Raw genomic sequence first — 14168 nt, forward strand, 5'->3', positions numbered from 1 at the left:
CAGTGCAATTCACTGATTCTCTCCCAGGCTTTAATGGGTTCAGGGACCCCAGTTTGGGATCCACTGGTTGCAAATCCCTGCAAGACACCCAGTCAACAGAGAGGTTCTATTGAGTTGCTTATTAAAGTCTACTGACAATCTAAAAAGTGGTCTCATGCACGTGAGAAAGGTTTTCCACACCAAGTAGCTAAACAAGAAAGGAGGTGGAAGTTAACCTTTACTAAATTGGAAAATTCCAAAATCCAGGAAGGCATTCTGTTTGAATGTTCTAGTTAACTAATTAGAGTTTCCCCACCAAGGATGCACATGACCATGTACTGAGGACCAATAAGACAGCCCTTTAACTGCCCCCACCAAAAGGTGACAGCCTAAGCTGGACTTGCCAGAGAGGCTTTCCAGACCCAGAGCAACTGCTCTGACAAAACCCAAGGTGAGAATGCTATTCCAACACAATGCTAATCGCATGATTTTTCTCCTGATTCTTCAAGGGTGTGGACAAAAAAAAAAAAAGAAAAAGAAAAAAGAGTCAGGCTTGCATCTCCTCTGGAGGTTTGTGATACTTGTGCCCCATGTCTGAGAGCCCCATTTGATGTTCTGAGCACTGCCCTCTCCAAAGGGGCCCCTTGTTGCCCAATCAGAGGCTGAACAACCAGGGCTGGATTCAAAACCATTAGCCCTGGCTTCACTCAGCAGAATAAAATGAACATCAAGGAGAGCCTTGAAGGGGAAAAGATGCTACAAAACATGTCGCTTGAGAGGCGAGAGGTGAATGGTGAGCAATGAAGGCTTCTTCATTTTTGTAGCCCCAGGGTCTAGCAGAAGGCCTGGAACTGATGGGAAAGCACTCAAAACATGTTTGTTGATTGAATGAATGACTGAAAGAGAGCCTTCTTCTTGGTGTGGAGGTCGTTATGGAGGCATTGTAGAGCTGCTCTGTGGGGACAGAGAATGGAGGGAAGTTGGCATGGGTCTGGAGCACCCTGCCAGGACCTACACAGACCATGTTTTTCTCTGCCTGAAAATTTCTCCCAGGCAAAGTTCTCAGAGCCTGCAAGTCTCAAAAGTAGATTCCTCGGAGCTCACTGTGTGCTTTATTCTACTGAACTCAAGTCACAGAGACTTAACAGTGGCATAGTGTTGTGGGAAGAATCTGATGAGAGCACCTATATAGAAGCATATTGAAAAAGATAGAAGGCCAGGGAATTCGAATTCTTGTTAACTTACCAGTATGGCTCTGCATGGTCTAAATGACTCTTTGTGTTACTTGGCCAAGTAGGTTTCTATCTGTGGGTCTTATCACTGAACATGCACTTGTGCAGACGCCCCCCCCAACACACACACACATTTTATAATGTGGTAAACTCCTGTTTGCCAAAATCCAAATAACTACAACCCTCAAAGGGTCGGAATGCTCTTTTTGAGATACAATGCAATAATCCCTTACATTTGTATGGGGCTTTGCTGGTCACAAAGTGCTTCCCCATCCATGACCCCATTTGTTTTTTGATTGATGTTCAGAATGGTCCCGAGGCTTTGCAAGAGACTGGAGGGTCTTGTGAAGCTTCAAAGAGCAATGATGTGTGGTGCAAGTGGCCTTGGCTGTGTGCAGGGCGTCCGAACACCAGGCACCTAGTTGTGGCAGAGACATCAGGGGTACAGTGACTGTCACAGACTTGCAGGGACATATTAGCTCTCCGGGGACTGGGCTGGTGGACATGGCTCCTACAGCTGAAAGGAGCTGAGACTCATCTGCGCACGGTCAGCACTAGGGCAGCTGAGGTGACAGAAGGGTGGCCACACCCATCGCCCTTTCCTTCCAGCAGCCTTTCCGTCAGTCATTCAACGGGCAGACATTGAGCACTTGAGCTCAGAGGGAGCTTGTTCTGGGTGTTGAGGGTGCAGAGACGAACAAGACGTGTCTCCTAGTTCTCCCTGGCCATGTAATCTGTGAGGTCTTCTCCCCTTCCAATGGCTCCTTGTTTATTATAACCCTATCTTTCCAGGGGCAAATGTTGAGGGAAGGGGTTCCACCCAGTCGCTCCCTCCCATTTCCCTCCCTCTGTGTCTCTGGATCTCTTTCTCTCTCACACACTCACATACACACACATACACACATACACACACACACACACTGCTTCACTCAGGGCCTCAAAACCCTCAAGGCTAACCTGGCTGTGTCATGCTCCTCTATTCAGGAGAGTATTGAATAAACCAGATCCATGGGAGCGAAATGAAAATTCATAACGCATAGCAATAATAATAGTAATCCGTCACATCTGTATAGAACTTACTAGTTTACAAAACACCTCCATCCTTATTTCTTTATTTGATCCTGTGTCCTGTCATCATTGCATCATCTTTCATATTCAGAGGCAATCTTCTGATTGTGATCTCCACGTATGAGTGAAGCAATACTAAGGCAGGGCTAAGAGTCCGCTCCCCAGGTAATGAACCTGCCCCTCCCCGTTTGTCTTTTTGCACCTTTTTTTTTCTTCTCTCTTTCTCTTGCTGTGCTGTCTGTGGAGCCTGGAGTTGCCTGTGACTCAGCTTCCCAGTCTCTTGGGAGCCTGGAAGCCCATGGGAAAAGGCTACTGATCAGTAGCCCCTCGAACGGGGCCACAAAGCCTTTGGTTCCTGCCAGGATGGGTGGGGTGGGCAGGGGAGACCCTCCTCTTTGGGTAGCCCCCAAACGAGCCCTCAACCACCTCAGCAGATTGGGCAGGCCTGGCCTGGGAAAAGAGGAGCACTTTCAACTGACCAAGGAAAGGAGGGTGTGATGAAGCTTTTAGTAGGATGTGAAATGGGGCTTTGAAGCTGGGGAGGCAACCGCTGAGTGCGGGCTTTGCAGGGTGCAGACATACTGAAGGAGCCTGGGTCTTGCAGGAAAAGATGTTAGTGAAGGGCAAAGAGGAGCCCCCATTGCATCCACCGGGTTTTTAGGCCTTTTCTTTTAACCCTAACTAGTTCACTCATCCCCATTCCCTCCCGTACTCCCATATCCCCTTCATTTCTCCAGTCTCTTCACTGAGCCCTCTTCTCCCGCCATTCCTCTAATGCAGCCCCAATTTGCTGAGCTAAAAATGTTCTCAGTGAAAGTCTACCCCAGATTGTTCTAAAGCCATCCCAGCCAAACGTTCTCAGACTCCCCCATCCCTCTCTCTACGTGGTATTTAGCACACGGCTCAGGCCATACCAGCCACACCCTCCACCTGGCCCAGAGCTGGCCCCAGATGGGAATGCCCAGGGAACTAAGGAGGAGTAGGGGATATAAAGCCACTGTGCTCTGGTGATTTGCAGCAGTAGAGGATCAAAGCTTGTCCTCCCCTGGTAGGAGGGGTCAGGGCCGTCAGTCCGGGCAGTCGCAAGCAGGGGGCCCAAACAGCAGGGAAAAGCTGCTTTTAGCTAGTGGCCAGGATTTAAAGGGACGATTGTGCCTAGTGGCTGCCATGCTGGGATGGGGACGGAGTCCCACGATCTCCTCCCTTCATCCTTGGATGTGACCAGCAGCCAACTGAGGTTTCCAGCGTTGCCCAGCCTTGTAAACTCCCTTCCTTCAGGAAAGGAGCTTCGTTCCAGCGAAGGAGCCCCCGGCCGAGCCCTCTTCCAGCTCCTACCCTGACGTTTGGGGCCAGCCGAGTTAGCACTGTCGCTCCAGCAGTGGCAGCCAGTGCGGGGCGGGAGTGTGTAATTGCAACCACTTCCTGCCCCAGCTTGCCCTAGGGCTGGCCCCGCCCCTGAGGACAGTCGGGGCGGGGCCCAGGTACAGTGAGGGAGTCCGATTGGTGAGGGGCGGGGCTGCCGAGGAGGGCGGCCCTCAAGGGAAATCAGCTGAGACTCATAAAAAGGCGGTGTGGAGCGGCGGGGGGTGGGGGGACGCCCTCGGTTTGAGCCAGCCGCAAGAAAGGGCTGGGGCCTGGGGCATTCTATTGGCACAATCTGTCCCTGCAAAGAAGGATCCAGACAACAGTCCCTCTCGAACTAGTAGACGACTAGTTCCAATATTAGCTTTATTCATGAGCTCTGAGCACTCCAAAGCCCCAGTAGAGAGGGGGAGGGGAGACCCTAGAGATGCTCCCCTCTCTGGCCTTGGCACTGCTCTCCCTGAGCAAGTTAGGACTGAGACAAGCGTCGGGGGTGCTGCTGAAAAGACTCTGGTGGTACCCAACACCCTTGGTCTGCAAGTGCCTCTCCCTTCCCGGAGCTTCCAGGATTCTCTGGCTGGTGGCATCATCAGTCTGTTGTCTACCCAGGCCTCGGAATGCCCATTGTGTGCAGAGCCCATGCTACATCAGGTATCCTGGAGGTACAAAAGAAGCAGAAAGGCGTCTCCCTCACTTTGGGGAGCTGGACATCAACTGGGCATTAGGGTGGCAGAGTGGGCAAAACATGCCCTTGATAGTCAAAAATGAAGGTTGTGGCCCTGCCCCATCCTCACGTATTAGCTGTGTGACTTTGGGCAGCTTGCTTATCTTCTCAGCTTCAGTCTCCTGGTGTGTCGGATGAGGCTACTAATACTTGCCTTACAGGGTTGTGGTAAAGGTAAAATAAAACACGCTTTGAAAGCTATAAAGCACCCTACAAAGGCAAGGAAGGGATGCTCACGTTAAGTGGGGTAGAGGTGGGAGAGAGGACCCTGATGGTGGGAAATGAGTGGGCACCAATGAGTAGGGTGCAAGCTATCCACGGGAGTGTTAAAGGAGCATGCTGTAAGAGGGCCAGCGGGGCAGGCGGGGGTCGGGGGGTCTAAGTCCGCCTGGACTTCCACTTGGAGGTGGGTCTGAGAGGAGATTCCCCTAGGAAAAGGTGGGCAGGCGAGGTGGAGAAAAAGCCGTAATTTCTCTCCTTTTGGGAAGGGCTTGCAATGGTCCTGGTTGCCTTAATCATGCCCATGTGAAGAGAGGCCAGCGGTGGGTGAGGAGTTTTGTCTGGGGGGAGGGGGTTGCCTGTCAGCCCTCGAAGGCAGCAGCTGGAAGCCCGCCGCTTGCTCACATACCACGCCTGCAGCGTGCACACGGCTCGCTGGAATGAGCCCGGAATGTCTCCTCTCCTCGCCCTCTGCAGACCGAGGAGAGCCGAGGGGAGCTGGGCGAGCCAAGCACGTTAATGGCAGCTGCAAACCTGTAGGCTTCTCGGTCCCCTTCGAACTCTGGCAAGGGCTGCCTAGGCCCGGCTGACCCCTGCCCTCCCTTCCTTGCTCAGCAGCCACATGGGGGTGGGGGCGTCCTTGTTTGCTAGGTGGGTGTTGGGGGGAGGGTGTACCCAGGTGTAGTGGTGGCACATGTTTCAGGGATGCACCCACGTCTGTGCATGTCAGCAGCCGTGTCTGCATACAAACGTGTCACACATGTGCACGCTCCAAGTGGCACGAATGCGGGATTGATATTTCTGCTCCTGTCTGACTTTGGACCTTCTCCTCTGTAAAAGGAAGAGACTTGTACCAGAGCATCTCAGAGGGCCCTTTCAGCTCAAATGTTCACTGTTTCCACATGTAGGGCTATGGCTACTTAAAAAGTCAGAGCAGTGAAAAAAAAAATCAGCCAGGGCTTCCCTGGTGGCTCAGTGGTTAAGAATCCGCCTGCCAGTGCAGGGGACACAGGTTCGAGCCCTGGTCCAGGAAGATCCCACATGCCGCGGAGCAACTAAGCCCGTGCACCACAACCACTGAGCCTGCGCTCTAGAGCCCGTGAGCCACAACTACTGAGCCCGTGTGCCACAACTACTGAAGCCTGCACGTGCTCCGCAACAAGAGAAGCCACCGCAATGAGAAGCCTGCGCGCCGCAACGAAGAGTAGCCCCCCGCTCACCGCAACTAGAGAAAGCCCACGTGCAGCAACGAAGACCCAACGCAGCCAAAAATAAATAAATAAAATAAATTAATTTATTTTAAAAAATCAGCCAAACCAGTTGTGACGTTGGTTGTCGACACTTCAGATGTTTAGGGTTGAAGATGCAACTTTCAAAAGGCCAGTTACTTGGCATCATGTAACATCTGTTCGCTTTCCACCCAGACTGTGGCATGATGGTGTTTGCCTATTTGCTGTGTGTTTACATGTATGTGAGTGCAACTATGGGTGCGTGTTTAAATTGCATCACAGAATATTAGAGCTGAACGAGATCCTGGAGGTCATCTAATTGAATCCCTTCCACTTCTGATTCATTTATTCAACAGCCCTTTTGTGAGCCCGGATTTGTGCAGGAGAGCTGCAGAGATAAATAAGACATAGTTTCTACCCTCCAGGAACTCACTTCTAGCAGGGGGGAGAAACATGTAAACAAACAATTACAATACAATGTGATAATAAAGGTATAAATCCTATGCTATGGGAGCCCAGAGGAAAGGCAAATTAATTCCGCCTGGAGGTGTCTGGGACAGAAACTACAGTGACAGTCTCACAATCATTCTACAGCCAATGAGCTTTCACCTTCACTTCCCTACTTCCAAAATATTCATCCTTGTTCTCCTAACCAGCCTTCTTCTCAGGAAATCTAGGAAGATGCACACTAGGTCTAGGTAACCAGGAGAACCTAGAAACTCCTAGTAAGCTGGGAGTGAGAAGTTTCCGGCTAGGAGTATAAGACTATGAGAAGAGAACCAGCACCTCCACACAAAGGGCCTGTCTGCAGTAAAAGGATTGGCCAAGTGGCATGCTAGGATCAGCACCACCCACTGGGATCCACCGTGACCCCGACCCCTCTCAGCTCTAGGCCAGGGAGAGCCATAGTTGCAGATAGTTGAGTGAGGTTGCCTGGTGTTGGAGGGATGGAGACTGAGAGGGAGGCCAAGGGAACTGAGACTCCAGTCCTTGCCTGGCCAAAGGGGTGTGTGGATGGAGAGCGCCTTCAACAGGGCGTGCCCTTTGAGTTTTCTGCCCGAGGAACGTGGCTGCGTTAGGCATCCTGTCTCCCTTGCCCCGGCGGCCCTGGTTAACAGCAGTGCACGTTAGTGCGATGGTTGCTGATGGGGTAGCCGAAGTCGGTGCGGAGGGCAGATTAGAGCGAAGCTAACTGGCGGAGGGGAGGGGAGACAGTAACTCTGGACTCGACACCAGAGGTTCCAACCTCTGTCCTACCTGCCCAAGAGACAGCTGTGGGAGGCTAACCTACAGCCCTCAACCTCCACCCCACCTAGCGTCCTTCTCCCTCCCCGCGGGCAGAAGACAAACCACCCTCGGGGCCTACCACCACCCACCCACCCGCTGGGCGGGAGCACTCCCTCCCCTCCCACCCCTCGATCCCTAAAGCCCGGAGATACTACGGCGAAGGGAACCCTGGGAGTGCGCCTTGAATGACCCCCCAAACACATCTGGATTTTTGGAGTTCGGGCCAGCCCCCGAAACGGACCCCAGGGAAGTCCGCCAGAGGGAGGGGGCGGGGGAAGGGAGCGGCAGAGCCGAGCGAAGGGCCTGCCGTTTAGGACTCCCGGCCCCACGACTAGGACCGTCCCAAACTTCCTGTTTCTTCCGGCCGCTCTGACCCTGGGGCTGCAGCTCCGAGATAGCTCGGGGCCTGGAAGTGCATGCTGGGTAAGCGCAGACGGACGGAGTAGGCGAGCTGCTCGCTGTCGCTGTCGCCGCGGTGCAGGGCCGGTGTGGGCGCGCGCTCGCCTTCCTTCCCCGGCGGTCACGCTTTGCATGTGGGATGGGCAGCGGGCAGGTGGCAGGGAGGCCCCCGCGCCCAGGGCTCTGGGAGGAGCTTAAGCCGGGGCGGGGGAGGAGGGGGAAGGGGAGGAGGTGGCCGGAGGGGCGGGGGTGTGGGCCGGGAGTTTCTGCATTTTAAAGGGAAGCCGAGTCGCCTGCTTCGGAGGCCGAAGTTCGAGCCGACCTCGCCGCGCCGAGTGCAGGAAATCCTGGAGGGGCAGCGCAGCCGGCTCGGCCCCGGCCCGGCCTCCGGCTCTCGCGCCCCCCTGAAGCCCTAGGGGGGTCGTTTAGGACGAGTAAAAGGAAGTCCTTCTTTACTCTGCGAGGAGGAAACTTAACGGAATGGGTGACTCCCCTCCCCAAAGGTGGGCCAGATTTAGGATTAAAAAAAAACAAAGTGTGGGCAAATACCCGACTCCAGAGAGAAACTAAGGTGATCCCAATCGCGGAAGGGTGAAGGTAGGAAAGGACAACCCTTCCCTCAGTGCTTCCATCCTCAAGATAGACGGCATGGAGTGGGGGGCCTGAAGCAGACGACGCTCGACTGCTATCCTGAGGTGCCTTCTCCCCAGCAGCCCCACTCTCCTCCCCGATGCTGCTACTTAGTTCCCGCTTCAAGACGCCGGGGGAGAGAAGTCGCCGGGGAAAGATAGTTAACTGCGTGACGAGGAGATTAACCCCCCCACCCGCACCTTCCTTTGGGGCCACACCCCCTGAACGCCACCGCATCTCCCACTCCCATCACTTCTCAGTAGTCCCCACTCTCCGGCTTCGCCACATGTTTGCGTGGCATCTCGATGAAACTGGTAGTTATGCTCTCGACCTGGGGTCGAGGTTGGATATAGGACCAAGCAGGGTGGGAGGTAGGGGCCCACTTCACAGATTATTGCTCCCATTTTGGAGATGAAGAAACTGAGGCAGCCCAGAGAGCTTGGACGTTTGCTGTGCTCACACGGAGAATTAGTAATAGAGGTTAAAACACATCTTGGAGATGGGGGGCAGGGGTTGATGTTTAAGACTCAGATTAAGCAATCACATCCCCCACCAAGTCTCTCCAGACTCCATGCCTCCCACTAGCTGGGTGCTACCTTAGCAATCCTCTCTTATCCTCCCTCTGATGGCACAACGCACTTAGGGGTTTTGTTTTTTGGGGTGTTTTTAATCACGTTTCTGTCACCCGTGCGCTGCTGGACTGTGAGTGCCTCGATGATGGAGACAGGGTCTTGATATTTATTATGTGATCTCAATGCCTAATGAAATGCCTGGCACATAGAAGTCACTCAATAAATGTTTCTTTTTTGAACAATGGAAATCAGGAATCCAGACTCCCAGCCCTTTTCAAGTCAAAATGCTCTCTTATCCCATAACTAAGACCCGGCACAACCAAATAAATAAATAAATAAATAAATAAATAAATAAATATTTTTCTGTTAAATGCTCTCTTATCTACCCATCCACCTACACACCCGGCTTAGAAGCACCCCTTTAGGCGCAAGATCTTTCTATTGCCACACATCCCTGGTGCTGGACTCTGCAGTTAGAGGGGCTTTCAAAAGTAGACACGGGGGTGGAAGGGGCCGTCTTGGGCTGGCTGGCTAGCTCACCTAGCCAGGGGTAGGCTCAAGCTGCCCAGTTACAAATCTGTTATGTATGTTCTGTACTCTGGTGCCCTTCTCCCGAACCAAAATATAGCAGGCAGCGCAAACATTTATGCAAATGAGCCAAGAGCCCTGCTGCTTTCAAAAATAAATGATGGAGCCCGTATCAGTAGTTGCAGTGTGTCTTGGCAGGGTTTGGAAGGGGCCCTGCCCGCCCCTTGCTAGTTCTCTTGGGAAGCCAGGCACAGTGAGAAGCAGTGTCCCCTACCCCTGTAGTTTCCCCCTCCCTTCCAAAACTACAAACAGCCACAAACCACATGGCCCACAAGCAACCGAGATTTGTGGCCTTTGGAACCTCCCAGGGCAGGGGTCAGTAGGGAGGTCAAAGGGGGTGTAGGCATCACACAGTCCAGAGTCATTACCCTAATGCCCTCTGGGAGAGTTTCAAATCAATGGGCCTATTTGTCCTCCCTCCAGGGAGGACTGGGGGTAGGGCAGTGGGGGTCCATTATCATGCCCACCCCACCCCCCATAACACTGCCTCCAAAAAGCTCACTGAAGGCCTGGTAGCCTGCAAATCTCCCCACTACCAGAAAAGCAGAAACCGGAAGTGGGATGATTTCTGTGGGGGTGGGCAGACAGGACGCGTTCTTTGGATTCTAGGTTCGGAATCTAGGAGTCTGGACTTTCATTTGGGAGTCTGTGGCATTTACAATGCCAGTGGGGTAACCCAGGGCCGCTGTTGACCCCCCACATTTTGGTAGCCAGCCAATTTCCAGCAAGATTGTGCCCTGGCCCATGACTGTCCCTATTCCTTCTGGGAGTTTTAGAATCACTCGCTGTGGGAAAGAGGCGAGATAGTATAGTGAGTGGTTGAGGGCCTGGACTTGGGCGTTGGCCAGACCTGGATTCCAAACCCAGCTCTGCCACTAACCAGCTGTGTGACCTCTTCAAGTTACCTTCTCTGAGCCATAGTTTCCTTATCTGTTAAACCGGGATAATAATAGTACCTACCACATGAGACTGTTATTGGATTAAATATGATGTGTACTATGTACTTGGCACTTCCTTACGTGCTCAATAAGTTGTAGCTGTGGTGACCATTCTTAATAAGTTTTATTTTTATACATCTTTATTGTAGTATAATTGCTTCACAATTGCAAGTTAAGTATTGTGTTACCTGTTACCTATCAAACCTGGGCATTTCTCAGCTCAAGTCCCTCCCTGAGATCCTGGAGAGATGGAATTCCTTCCGGCACCCCTCCCCTCCCAGCATTTGGGTAATTGTTATCAGGATTGGCTCGGGATATGCCTAAGGTGCGGCAAGGGTGGCTTCGGCCACAGACAGTATCCCTTGAGGGAATTTAGCTTTATTGACTAAAATGGTTTTAAGTTGTGGTCGGCGCGGGGGGGGGGGGCGGGGGGGGGCGGGGGGCGGGGTCGGGGCTCAGGGAAACTGTCCCTACCTAAGCTCTAAAACACATGCCCATGGTATCTAGGGCCAGGCTAGTACCATGGCCCTAGGCACGAGCTAACTGTGCATTTACAGTGAGGCAGCTTTGAAAATGGTTTGCCTGATTTACTTGATAACTTCCACCTCTAAATGGCCTTCGTTTAAAAATTTACCCTGGTATGGAATGAGAGAGAGTTCACTTTTAATTCCAAATTTTGGAGGCGGGGGTTGGTAGGCCAGGGAGCAGCAGTTCGCTAAGTGCTGGCCAAGATGGGCAGGGAAACACGATCTGGTTCTGCCAGAAGTTCACGAATATGTAGGTCCAGCTCTGCTTTTGCAGGGCACTTTCGGATTCATCCTTTTTTTTTCATTGAGTTTGTACTGCAAAAGAGAGGGAGACTGAGTGTCTCTCATCAGACTCTGGCTCCCTGAGGTTGGAGTCCTTGTCATCCACCCCCACAGGACCAGGAGCCTTCCGACGGCGGGGTCCTAGTCTCCCCAGCTAGGCTGGCGGTTCCCCGGCCTGGGAACCGAGAGCGTTGCCTCGGTCCTCGGAGCGTCTCCCCCCACCGGCGCCCGGTGCATTCCTTGATGTTCGAGGCGCCCGGAGGCTCAGCACCCGCGGCAGAGCGATTGGCGCGAACGGGGAAAGGATGATGCCTCGGGGGCCCTAACTCCCCAGACCTCTGGCTGGGAAGGGGACGGGGGAGCTGCACGCCGCCCGCGGAGGGAGGGGCCACGTGGTGGGGAGCTGCAGAGGGGGTGCCCCCGGAGTCCGTCCGAGCCCTTTTGTCTGTCCCCCGCGCAGAAGCCCCCTCCCCAAAGAGGGCTGGCATCGGGGAAGGAGGGAGGCCCGGGCGAGGGGTGGGGGGGGAGAGGGGAGGGAGAGGAGAGGGAGCGAGCACTATGGGGGCTGGGAGAGGCTGGAGGGGTGGAGGGGCCGGAGGCCGAGCCGAGAGGAGCGGCCGGAGCTGCCCGAGAAGGCGAGGAGGAAAAAACGGAGGAAGGAAACCCATCCTGCCCCCAACACCCGAGTGTCTCCTGTTACCAACCGAAAGGTGCTGCCTCAGGAAGAGGTGATCGGAGCCGTTGAGAGCAGTCGGTCACGTGAACCGAGGGGGGGCGGAGAGAGAGAGAGAGAGAGAGAGAGAGCGAGAGCAGGAGAGCCAGTGCGAGAGAGAGCCGACAGACAGACCGACCGACAGACAAAGAGCCCAAGAGGGAGGCCGGCGGGGCCCGCGAGAGAAGGAGGAGCCGGAGGGAGGGCAGCGCGGCCCCGGGCCTCCCCCTCCCTTTCCCTCTCCTCCCCAGCCTCAACTCTCAGGTCTCCCACTTGGGGAGACCAGTGATCCAATGAGGGCCGGAGACCCGGTCCTCCCGCGGAAGGAGCCCTTTATTCCCCTCGCTGTCTCACTCTGCCCATGCAGCTAGGCTTGACGCTTCCCCATTCCTGGAACGACAAAATCAGCTGCAATTGGGCCTGGTAAATACTCCTTTCTAGCTTGCAGAATAAGGGCAACTCCCTGTTATCCGCAGGGGGGCTTCCCCAGGGCCCTGGGAATCCGGAATCTTCCAGACCTTAGAGCTACCCCCGTCCCTGCAAGTCCACTGGGAATTGGGACCCCGCGGGGTAGACACTGTTGTCCATTGAGCAGCAAGAAATGAGGTTTGGGTGAGGAGTCCACTGTGCCAGGCACTGTGCTGGGTCCGGGGGCTGCTGAGATGGACAGCACAGCTGAAAGGCTGTGACCTTCTGGGAGCTTCCGCTCTAGGAGAGGCGGTCACAGTCGGACAGTCAGAGTTGACTGTGAAACGGCTCTACCCAGCACTAGGAAAGAGCTAGAGGGAGTATGGAAGAAGGAGAAATGACCGAGGAATTGCAAGGCTTCTTGGAGGAGCATGGCCTTGAAGGCTGAGGAGAGCTCTGGAGTCTGGGGGATGTAGGTGCAGGTGGAGGGATTAATCTGAGCAGAAGGGCTGGAGCACAGGCTAGCTGCTTCTAGCAGGAACCTGCACTGGTTCATAATTATAAAGGTAAATCTGCTGTTTTAAAACAAATTGGATTGTAAACATTGCTATTTTTCTTGATCTAATTGCAGGCCCTACTGCTGGCCCCTTGTTCATGCCGATTACTGGGAATTGGCTATAATTTTACAAAGTGCTACCAGTTCAATGAAAACTTTCCTCAGCCCGCTTTTTCCACTTTTTCCATTGGGGAAGCACGGGCTAGGAGGAAATGAAGTCAGTATCCTGTCCCCTGTCCCCCTGCCCCACAGGGCTAGGAGGTGACCACCCACTGATGAGTCTGGGCCAGGGGCACAGAGAGGTTTGCCTTGGTCCTGCCCTCCCCTCTCACTGCCTGCTTGGCCTCACCACTGGGGTCACTGGGCAGGGATTCCAAATCCAGATTCCAGGTCCCTGTGAGCAGGTCAGGTGTTCCTTGGCTATCCCAGGCCTTTCATATTGGCATAGTAATCGTGTGAATTCCTTTATCTTTCATCTTTTTTAGTTTGCAAAATACCGTCAACTCCCTGTTATCCTCAGGGCCTTCCAGGATGCTCTGAAATTCCAGCATCTCCCTGACCTTAGTTAGACCCCCTCCCAGCTCCAGCCCTCGAGGAGCTGGGGCCTGACAAACACAGGGATATTTTAGTGGAAGGAAGGACATGGTAGCTACAAGCCTTGGGTGGCAGGCCCAGTACATGGAGTCCCCCAGATTAGGGATATCACTTGAAATATGACTAGCTGGGTTGCTCAGGGCAAGGGGACCCAAGTCTCATAGGAAGGTGTATAGCCCTAAAGGTACCCTTCTCAACATTCTGGTGAAAGGCCCGTGTCTTCCCCAAACACCTTGTAGACACATGGTATTAACATCACCACAATGAACTTTTTACGACTGTTACTCATTTATTCCTTCATTCAGTCCGTTATTCCACAGACATCTATTCAGCATCACTGTGTGCCCGTCTGTGTTCAGGACTGGGGACTGAGTGCCTCCCCACCAGGAACTACTGCTCTACTGAGAAAGAGATCACAAATTCTGAGGAATGGGAGAGAATGCTTCCCTTTGTTCCTAATCCAAGAAGGATTAATTAGTTGAAGAAAGGGACAGTTGGGAAAAGGTAGAAAGCACATGTTCATTGTCAAAAATTTGGAAAATAGAAAAAAGCAGAAACATAATTTTTAATCAATAATTTTTAATTATGCCACTTCTGAGCTGTGTGGATGTTACCTACTTAGCCTCTGGGACACTCAATTTTCTCACCTGTAAAGTGGGAGTAATTGCCTCACAGGGTTGTTGTGCAAAGGTATGTGATAATTTATCTAAATAAAATGCCAAGCACATACCTGATACTTAATAGGTCTTTGATAGTTTGCCTGTACCTAGTATTGTTAAATAACTACCATCCAAAGACAATCAACTGTGGTTAATATTTTAGTGCATTTCCTTCCAGTCTTTTCAAAAATGCATAGTTTTTC

General features: G+C 53.0%; 1 protein-coding gene across 1 annotated transcript in view; it reads left to right on the forward strand.

Annotated features, from left to right (window-relative positions):
- Positions 1-5124, forward strand: part of LOC132481518 (basic proline-rich protein-like) — a 32391-nt gene extending 27267 nt beyond the window's left edge. The window contains exon 10 of the mRNA XM_060086406.1: positions 5062-5124. Within this exon, the coding sequence (XP_059942389.1) occupies positions 5062-5124 (63 nt within the window). The remainder of the gene's footprint in view (positions 1-5061) is intronic.
- Positions 5125-14168: the final 9044 nt, after the last annotated feature.

The sequence above is a fragment of the Mesoplodon densirostris genome, chromosome X (genome assembly GCF_025265405.1).
Source record: "Mesoplodon densirostris isolate mMesDen1 chromosome X, mMesDen1 primary haplotype, whole genome shotgun sequence".
NCBI classification, from domain to species: Eukaryota; Metazoa; Chordata; class Mammalia; order Artiodactyla; family Ziphiidae; genus Mesoplodon; species Mesoplodon densirostris.